Source organism: Hibiscus syriacus, unplaced genomic scaffold (genome assembly GCF_006381635.1).
Source record: "Hibiscus syriacus cultivar Baekdansim isolate YM2019G1 unplaced genomic scaffold, ASM638163v2 tig00112407_pilon, whole genome shotgun sequence".
In the NCBI taxonomy this organism is placed as follows: Eukaryota; Viridiplantae; Streptophyta; class Magnoliopsida; order Malvales; family Malvaceae; genus Hibiscus; species Hibiscus syriacus.
The window spans coordinates 961,173-972,083 of record NW_024063324.1 but is presented as its reverse complement, the minus strand read 5'-3'; the positions used below and the strand labels follow the sequence as shown (position 1 = coordinate 972,083).

Below are 10,911 nucleotides of genomic sequence, written 5' to 3'. Positions count from 1 at the left end.
AACATTGTAAGTTTAGATATTAAATCAAATCAAAACTAATAATTTAGGTACTAAATGCATAATTTATCCCAAAAATATTTTAACATAGTTCAGAGACACTTGTTATACTTTGCACGAAAAAAGGGTAGGTGCAGACACGAGAGCAGCTGTTCTGATTTGTGGCCTGAACATATAACATTTGTATAGTAGTTGGTAGTTACGGTATTTTTATTCACTTGCCTCTCCAAGTAGTTCGGGTCTCCGATATTTTTGTCCCCTTTTAATAGAAAAAAAGCCCAAAATTTTAGGGAATTCTCCCCCTTCTTCAATGGCAGCTTATCGACTTGGGGTTGCCGTTTCAGTCTTGTGTTGCCTCCTTTTGCGGGTCTCATCCTGTTCAGCTTCTAGAATCGTTCTTCCTTCTGATTCAAATAAAGTCTCATTAACTTTGTATTACGAATCCCTTTGCCCCTTCAGCGCCAATTTCATAGTCAACTACCTGACGAAGCTCTTCGAAGATGATATCATCTCCGTCGTCGATCTCCGCCTCGTTCCTTGGGGGAACGCTAAACTCAAAGGCAACGATACCTTTGAATGCCAGGTCTACTTATTATATATTTCATTGTGCTTCTGTAACACTCCATACCGATACAGATGTTCCGATCTGATTTGAGGTGTCAAATTAGGGCCACTGGAAAAAATTCTAGAAAATTTAAAATTGTTGTTAATCCATTCAAAACTATAAAATAATTTATAGATAAAATAAAAGTTCAAAAAATCATTTATATATTAAAATAAAATTCACCAAAATCCAGTGGTAAAACAAGTTTCAAACTCGAATATAAAAAAATAGAATACAACTTACATGCCCCAAATTACATGCACCGTAGAAAGCTCAGTAATACAAAACTACAGATGAATGCAATAGGTAATCAGGTATATGGTAAAGTATAACTTCCCTTAGCGGGACAGACATCATCATATTCTAGCGGTGATTTCAAATTCCCTTAGCGGAGTATTCAGTTACAAACATGAATTTACGGTCTGAAGGAAGTATTCAGAGAGATAGATTTTGAAGATTGAATTGGGGAGTTTAGTGTGTTCCAACAAAATAGAGAAATGTGTACAGATCCCTTAAAAACATTAATAGTTTAAAACATATTTTAAAACAACAATAATATCCTTCAATCGAACACCGATATGTAGTTCCCCAAAACTGCATCTATAAAGACTTAACTTAGGCTCATTGGGCGTAGGTACCGACCTCAGGGAATATCTTGGGGCCTTAGAGCTTACCCAAGGAAATTCTTTGGGGCCTCAGAGCCTACCCAAGGTCATCTTAGGTTTGTAAAGAATTACCAGTTTGATCAGAGCTAAACCTTCATACTCTAGAATCCTACAAAGACAGTATCCCAATAATCGGTTCATATAATAAACAATAGATTTCATGATCCATAAATTAGGAACGATTATATTTTCTAGTGAAAACATATAACCAGAGAGCCCATATCATGTAGCCATAGTTCATAAACAGTAAATCAATACATCAGTAAATCAGAATATCGAATAGTTAAAAGATTTAATAAAAAAGTAACTTCGGTAAATCACCTTTCAGGACAGATAAAATAATCATATAGCACATAGGGAACACACTAGAGGATCCAATTATTTTTTGGAGGTACTTAGCAATTATCAAGCGGGGGGACAAAACTTCTGCAAACTGATTAAATTTCAGAAACGATAACCTTATAAAACGGGGGTTTGATAGCTAACGGATTCATTAATCATTCAGGAAGTGATTTATCAAGATCATAGTATTTAGATATATCAGCAATGTATTCAGGAATTATTTCAACAAAATTCTAAGATTTAGACGTTCCCAAAGTGATTCCATCAATGAGGCATATAAGGGCAATTCCTGAGAAATTTGATAAATCAATTTAATAAGGGTATGCAACGATTTACAAAATTCCAGATTTCAAGCATCTTAACAGGTTTTCAATTCCAATCGCACTGTATAATTCCAGTAAAGACAACACTTATCAATTACGTAGATAGAGAAACTTCAAGAATATTCATTTCTTAAAACTGGCTGCATTGTAAAATTGAACTGATCATATTCAGAACCATCTTTGGACGGATCATGAGAAGAAGAACATGTATTTAAGTGATAATTATTTACTTCCCGTATTGTAACAATATTAGGGATGATCTACCTACTTAGGTCATACTCTATAAACCTCAATGGTGCTACAACATTTAAAACTTCATCGGTATCTTCAGAAGTTATCCAAAGACATTTCTTAATCCAAGTCATAAGGGTATTTAGATCATTTTGGTATTTGAGGTAGATTTAATCATTTCAGAGCTTAAGGGTATTTAGTTATTATAGGGTTTAGGGGTATTTTGGGTCATTTTACACTTAAGAGGTATTTTATTCATTTCCTTTCGTCCAGTGTTTCCATTTAATTCAAACTTGTCATTTATTTCAGTCATTTCAAATAATTCTGACAATAAGAGTACTTTCAATAAGTTAGTATTCAGGTGTTTGCTCATAAATAAAAAATTCTAGGTCTAATGCTTTCTCAAAAGTTACGAACTAATTCTTAAAAAAATTTCGAACAAATTAAGAATTTAACAAGTGAATTAGTAATTTATTAAATTAAATATTAATTCTCAATGTACTTTCACTATCAGGGTCAATTCGGGCCATTTTTACCACTCAAGGGTAATTTCATAATTTCTTAATCAGGTAATTTCAATATTATAATTTTTATCGAGGTTAAATAAAATTTAGAGATTCTAAGGTTAATTTTTTTTTGGATAATCACTGATCTTGAAATTATTTCTTATCAATCTTCTAGTGTCTTATATGAGTAGTTCAAGTATTATTCAGTTTAATAATTTATATCGCATACGAATCTAGTTTAGGAATATTAACTACACACATGTGACCAAACATAATCATTCATGCATTAACAAATATCAATATGTTCCGTAAAGCATGCAAATGGTAGTAATGTATTAGCTCGATTTTCGAGCTACATTGGTCTAACATTTAAACTCTATTCAATCGCTCTCAAACATGAATCCAACGTCCAATAGTATCTCAGATACATATCAATAGAAATTACATCATGAACAAAGCTTAATTACGAAAAATGAATCAAATAGGGAGGTTAATCGGTGAAAATAGCTTACCAGGTTCGAATTTGGCGTAACAGACCTCAAAAATAGACTTAGGACATTGAAAAAAAATCAGGATTGGTGTTCTCGAAAAAATTCAACGGTTGGTCAACAACGGTCAATGACTGGTCAGCACATTCCCCAGGCTGACCGATGACGCCCACATGTAAGGAGCGGCACGTACGACGGCTCCGGTTGTCTAACAGAGACGAAATTTTTAGATCGATAGATCGTTGGCTCAGAAGTCTCGTGCAAGTTCTATTTTGTGATGAAGAGCATCAAAAACCCACTTACGAATGGTCGAAACATCGTCGACGTTCATTCTCCCCATGATGGCGACGTGACGATGGTGAGAGACCAAAATAGTTGGGTTTTGGTCTGACGGCGATGGGGAGTCCATTGCTAGGGGCGGTGAGGTAGAACGACAACGGGTTCGGCCAGAAATTGAAAAAATCGACGGTGACCGGTGGATTTTCAACGAACACTTAAATGCCAATTCACGATGATCGATGACCATTTACGGTGAATAACTAAAGGAGTTTTGAAGTGGGACAACGGGGAACGTTTTAGTGCACGTCACTGGTGACCAGATGTGAGTGAAATACGGTGGGAAGGGGGCTACTAAGATGATTCTGTTGGGAGGCTTTTCTTCGGGTTTTGGTTTCCAATCTGATTGGGGGAAAAGTTTTTTAAGGATTTAAAATCTCAAACAGATAACTTTAAAAAAATATTACCAGACAGTGCCCTGGCCTAGTAGCTAGGGCATGGCTCTCTATTATCTTTGGCCTGGGTTCGAAACCCACTGGCCACACTATTCCTTCAAATTTTTTTCTGCAGAATAAAAATGGAAAATACATGGCTGAGTCCCTAAACTTTTTGAATATTCGAGAATTATTCTAAAATATTTATAATTTAACAAATATGTCCATTAAAATTAATTAAATTAATACTTAATAAAGCTCAAGAATTTTCGGGTGTGACAATTCTCCTCCCCTTAAAAGAATTTTGTCCTCGAAATTCACTCAAGTCATAGAAATGTAGAAGTAAAGCTTTCAACAATTCTTCAATATCTTCAAGTAGCTTTTACAGAAGTATTGTCTTTTACTAATCCTTAACCATCTAAATATACATTCTCATCAGAACTCCCTTTCATAATAATAAAAGAATTTGAACAGAATTTTCCTTGTGGAAACAATTCGACCTTGGCTACGAGGTTATATTCAGATAGCAGTAACATATTCCAATTTTTTTTTATGGAGTCAGGGGTTAGAATATCTCGGATAAGTAACTCTCACATTACTCGTGAGGCACTTTACATAATTTGGACAAATGTTACTGGCATTCCTTTTATGCATAGGTTGACCTCTAACAAATAGAAAACTTAGTCTAGCTTATGATAGAAAGGAACTCAACCCTGGAGTTCCGGCTTAGAAAAGTATGGTTATAGTCTAGGGGCATGTACTGAACATATATCTTCTGACAGTCGACCGACCGGTCTATCCAGAAAAACTCGACTCAACCTAAGTTCTGATACCACTAAATGTAACACTCCCAAACCGATACGGGTGCCTTGATCCAATTCGAGGTGTCACATTAGGGCTACTGGAGTAACCACACTGAAAAATCCTGGAAAATTTAAAATTTTTGTTAATCCATTTAAAACTATAAAATAATTTATAGATAAAATAAAAGTTCAGAAAATCATATATATATTAAAATAAAATTCACCAATATCCAATAGTATAACAAGTTTCAGACTCGAATATAAAAATATAATACGACCTACATGCCCCCTAATTATCTGCATCTACTCCGTAAGAAATGCCGGTGGAACTCTTTTACTGATGTCAGTAAAAGCACAATATCAAACTCTTTAACCTGAAATGGTAAGTAACAAAGTGAACTTTGGAAAGCTCAGTAATACAAAACTACCATATGAATGCAATAGGTCATCAAGTATATGGTAAACCATAGCTTCCCTTAGCGGGACAGACAACATCAGATTCTAGTGGCGATTTCAGATTCCCTTAGCCAAGTATTCAGTTACAAACATGAATTTACGGTCTGAAGGAAGTATTCAGAGTGACATATTTAAAAGATTGAATTGGGGAGTCTAGTGTGTTCCAATAAAACAGAGAAATGTGTACAAATCTTTTAAAAACATTAGTAGTTTAAAACATATATTAAAACCAAAGTAATACCCTCTAACCGAACACCGATATACAGTTCCCCAAAACTGCATTCATAAAGACTTACCCTTGTCCTATTGGGCGTAGATGCCAACCTCATGGAATATCTTGGGGCCTTAGAGCCTGCCCAATGGAGTACATTAGGGCCTAAGAGTCTACCCAAGGAAGTATCTTTGGGCCTTAGAGCCTACCTAAGGAAATGCCTTGGGGCCTCAGAGCCTACCTAAGGTCACCTTAGGTCCGTAAGAAATTACCAGCTTGATCAGAGCTGAACCTCCATACTCTAGAATCCTACCCAGACAATATCCCAATAATCAATTCATACAGTAAACAGTAGATTCGATAATACATAAATCAGGAGCGATTATATATTCTAGTGAAAGCATATAACTAGAGAGAACATATCATGTAGTCATAGTTCATAAATAGTAAATCAATACATCAATAAATCATAATATCGAATAGTTAAAAGATTCATCAAATCAGTAACTTCGATGAATCACATTTCAGAACAGATAAAAGAATCATATAACACATATGGAACACACTAGAGGATCCAATTACTTTTCGGAGGTACTTAGCAATTATCAAGCGGAGTGCACACAAACTTCTACTGACTAATTGAATTTCAGAAACGAGATCCTTATAAAAAAGGGGTTTGATAGCTAGCAGATTCATCAATCATTCAGGAAGTGATTTATCAAGATCATAGTATTCAGATATATCAGCAAAGTATTCAGAAATTATTGCATCAAAATTTATTTAAATTCAGACATTCCTAAAATGATTCTATCAATTAGGCTTATAAGGGCATTTTAGTCATTTAATTCCTAAGAAATTTGATAAATCAATTTAATAAGGGTATGCAATGATTTAAAAAATTCCAGATTTCAAGCATCTTAACAGGTTTTCAATTCTAATCACACTGTACAATTCCCAACAAATGCGATATTTATCAATTACGTAGATAGAGAAACTTCATGAATATTCATTTCTTAAAATTGACTGCACTATAGAATCGAACTGATCAATTTTATAACCATCTTTGGACGGATCATGAGAAGAATAACATGTATTTAGGTAGTATTTATTAACTTCCCATAATGTAACAATATTAGGGATGATCGACCTACTTAGGTCGTACTCTATAAACCTCAAGGGCTTTACAACATTTAAAACTTCACTAGTATCTTTAGAAGTTATCCAAAGGCATTGCTTAATCTAGGTCATGAGGGTATTTAGATCATTATTGTAACATCCCAATTACTGAGTAAGTGACTAAATTGTAAGAATTTATAAATTTAGTTGGTGAATTAGAATAAAGTGATAAGTCTAGTGATTTATGGAGGAATTTTGTGTGTTGGGTATGATAGTAAATATGGAATTATAATAAGGGTAAAAGGGTCATTGAGCAAATAAAAGAATAAAATAATAATTATGGGTATTATAATACCCATGTGAATGAATTGAGGAGATAAGTTTTCAGAGACTTATCTTCTTCATCTTCTTCTCTCAACGTGAGGCACCCAAGCTCAAAGTAAGAATGTGAACCTTGGTCGTTTCTTTGTTTTTTAGTTTGGAAATGGAAGTTTGGATGTTATATAAGCTAAAGGAAAGCTTATATGACATTAAAACAACAAGATAAATGTTTTAGAGAAAGATTTGAGAAATGGGTTTTTAGATGAAATTTTGATATGGATGAGTTTTTGAAGTTTGAATAAGATTTTCGACTTGTCAAGAGGTTAATTAAAGGGTTAGGAGTGATAGAATTGATTAATAACATGTTTGAAATTTGGGTATGATTATTGGTTTTAAGAATTTGAATGAAGTATTGGAAATAATAAAGTGTTAAAATGATAGAAGTTAGTTAAAATGGTTGTAGTTAAGTTTCGTAGTATGAAAGAAACTTTTTATGAGAAAATTTAGTGAAGAGTTGATGATTTTCGGGTTTGAATAGTAAAATTACAGATTATGCAGAGGGAACCGATACCCCCTGGGGGGAACCAATACCCCCTGGGGGGAATCGATTCCCCCTAAAGGAAAAGTTAAAGTTTGGTTCATTAAATTCGTTTAAGCTATTAGTATAAGTTATAAGGTTTAGGCTTTTGATAATTGTCTCGGAAATTATATTTATGTAGATACCGAACCTAAACGAGTTCCGGAACAAGTGACAAGTAAGAACGATCGAGGGATTAGAAAAGATTGAGAAAGAGATAAGTTCTAGAATTGGTTCAAATCCAACAAGGCTAAGGTGAGTGCATATTATTATAGTATATGATTATATGGAAATTAGACTTGCGATGAGTCTATTTTCAATGTTCTGAATTCATGATTTCATGAATACTAATATGTGATTAATATGACTTCTATGGGTACATGATTATGATCACATTTATGTGTTACATGCATCGTTCTACCTGATTTATGTATTACATATCATTCTATGTGATTACATGAAAATGTGAGACAAGTTATGCAACATGGAGTTATATGATTACATGAAAAGATGATATGAGTTATGTGATAAAGGTAAGAAGTTGCCTATCTACGCGGTATAAACTACGTGAAATGTAAAAGCCCATGTTATGTAGATGAGAACTACATGTATAGTTGGCATGCCAAAAGTAGAGGGTCTACGCGGTCCTTCGGGACAAATTCTACGTGGTCATTCGGGACAAATTCTACGTGGTCCTTCGGGACATATATGTATTCTTTGGAACATGTATGAGGTCTTTTGAGACACCTACTTGATCCTTGGTATATTTATATGATTCTTAAGGAATTTCTATGTGGTCCTTAGAGACATATTATATGGCACTACAGTGCAATTATACGTGGCACTTCGTGCAAATTTATATGAGCTGTGGTGACAGCATAGTGCACAACCTCACAGTACTCGCATACCTCGGGTTCTCAGTATTGTATCATGGGCTATTGAATTTATTAAACATTGAACTTATTGAACTTATTATATGAATTCATGATGATTAAATTAAGAAGATTATTGGTAAGGTACGTTGTTATGCAACTTACATGGATTATATAGATGTTTTCATTACATTTCATCTTATTATGGCATCATTATTATATTTCATTGTTATTATTATTATGTCTCACTAAGTCTATGACTTAGCATGTAAGTGATTTACATGTAGGTACCAAGAATCAAGAATAGTTGAATAGAAGTGGCAAGAACAACAACACTGCTAGAAGATCAGATCATAAGTAATTAATAAGTATGTATTTTGATTGTGTATAATATGCTGGCATGTAAGAAATGTAATAAGTTGTTAGTACGAACGCTCTGATCGACTTTTCTAATGTTTTGAACGTATTTATATTAATGTAGTAATGAACGGTTAAATTTTTACGAGTTTTATGTACATGTTATGGAAATACTGTATCAGTACTGTAGCAATATTATAGCAGTACTGTAGCAGGGGTATCGATACCCTGTAGCATGGTATCGATACCCTATTTGCAATCTGGAAAAATTTGTGTAATCGGTACTGTAGCAGGTTACTGTTCACAATAATGTAGCAGGTCACTGTTCATTATTGTTCATTACTGTTTATATGTATTTTACTGTTCACAAATATGTTTTTGTCTCAAAATTTTATAACAAACATAATTCAATAGTTTATTATCGTATTTTCTTAAAATAAGTTCAAATGTTTTGTTATTTTGTAAGAAAAGTGTTTTAAAAATGCAATGTAACCTCTCAGACTCGTATTCTGGTCGGATACGGGTTGGGGGTGTTACAATTATGGTATTCGAGGTAGATTTATTCATTTCGGAGCTTCAGGGTATTCAGTAGTTCCAGGGCTAAATGACATTTTAGGTAATTTTACACTTCAGGGATATTTCAATCATTTCCTTCTATCAAGTCTTTCCATTTAATTCAAACTTGTCATTTATTTCAAACAATTCTGACAATAAGAGTACTTCCGATAAGTTAATATTTAGGTGTTTGCTTATAAATAAGAAATTCTAGGTCTAGTGCTTTCTCAAAAGTTACAAACTAATTCTTAAAAATTTTCAGAACAAATCAAGAATTTAACAGGTGAATTAATAATTTCTAGGATTAAATACAAATTCTCTGGGTATTTTCACTATCAGGGTCAATTCGGGCCATTTTCATCTCTCAAGGGTAATTTCATAATTTCTTAATCAGGTAATTTATGTATTAAAATTTTTAACGAGGTTAAATAAAATTTAGAGATTCTGAGGTTAATTGTTTTTCTGGATAATAACTAAAATTGAAATTATTTCTTATCACTCTTCTAGTGTCTTATATGTGTAGTATGAGTATTATTCAGTTTAATACTTTATATCACATACAGATCGAGTTTAGGAATATTAACTACACACATATGACCAAACATAATCATTTATGCATTAACAAATACCAACATGTTCTGTAAAGCATGCAAATGATAATAATGTATTACTTCGATTTTTGAGCTACACAAGTTGAACATTTAAACTCTATTCGATCTTTCTCAAACTTGAATCCAACGTCCAATAATATCTCATATAGATATAACATAAATTACATCAGAAATAGAGCTTAATTGCAAAAAAAATGGATCAAATCGAGAGGTTAATCAGTGAAAAATGGATCAAAAAATGAATATTTGAGAATTATCCTGAAGTATTTAGAATCTAACAAATTTGTCCCTTATAAAATTAATTAAACTAATACTTAATAAAGCTGAAGAATTTTCAGGTGTGATAGTTTCAATTTAAACCTTCTTTTCAATTCGGCTTTTATTTGACTTCTGTTTATTTATTTTGGTTGCAGCATGGCCCTGCTGAACTTTTGTTAAACACTATGGAAGCTTGTGCAGTTGATGCCTGGCCTAAACTGGTATTTTTTTTGTTTCATATTTTTCACCATGTTTTTCAGTAGTTAAATTTGCCTCAAAAGTTCAATTAAAGCTGTTATCTTTTATGATGGAAGATGCCATAACTCATAATAACTGAAATCTATGTTCCAACCTTCGAAATATAAGACATGGTTTATGTTAACCTTTAGCTTTTGCCATGCAGAATGACCATTTCCCGTTTATCTATTGCGTTGAGGCTTTGGTATTTGAGAGGAAGTAACTTGAATGGGAATCGTGCTTTGAGAAATTGGGATTGGAAGCAAATCCCGTTATTGATTGCTACAGCAATGGACTTGGGAAAAAGTTAGTCACTACTCCTTGTGCTACAATTTAAGTATTTGACTATATCGTTCATGTGATGCAACTTGGATTATATTTCTCAGTCCTCTTGGTAGTATATTCTGTCAGAATATGTTTTCTTTTTCACTTTTTGTTAACTAATGAATTGAATATCCTGGTATTTAAGTTGGTACTAATTTGAAGAACCTGAGACGTGAGCATTCAGTTGCCCTTAGAGAAGTTTAGCATTTAACCATAACTTTGACTTGTAAGTTGTAACCTTTCGGTACTCTTATTTGAGATTTATGGTGCACAAAGAAAGTGCTTCATCATGATATCGATGCCCATTATAATAGACATTATCATCTCCAACTGATTTTAACCAAGGG

At 33.3% G+C, this 10,911-nt stretch overlaps 1 protein-coding gene across 1 annotated transcript; it reads left to right on the top strand.

Annotated features, from left to right (window-relative positions):
• The first annotated feature begins 234 nt into the window (after positions 1 to 234).
• Positions 235 to 10,540, top strand: LOC120179206 (gamma-interferon-responsive lysosomal thiol protein-like). The gene is made up of 3 exons (XM_039184864.1): positions 235 to 580; positions 10,159 to 10,224; positions 10,407 to 10,540. Exons 1-3 carry the CDS (start codon positions 308 to 310, stop codon positions 10,461 to 10,463), a joined length of 396 nt encoding a protein of 131 aa, XP_039040795.1. The 5' UTR covers positions 235 to 307; the 3' UTR covers positions 10,464 to 10,540.
• The last annotated feature ends 371 nt before the right edge of the window (positions 10,541 to 10,911 follow it).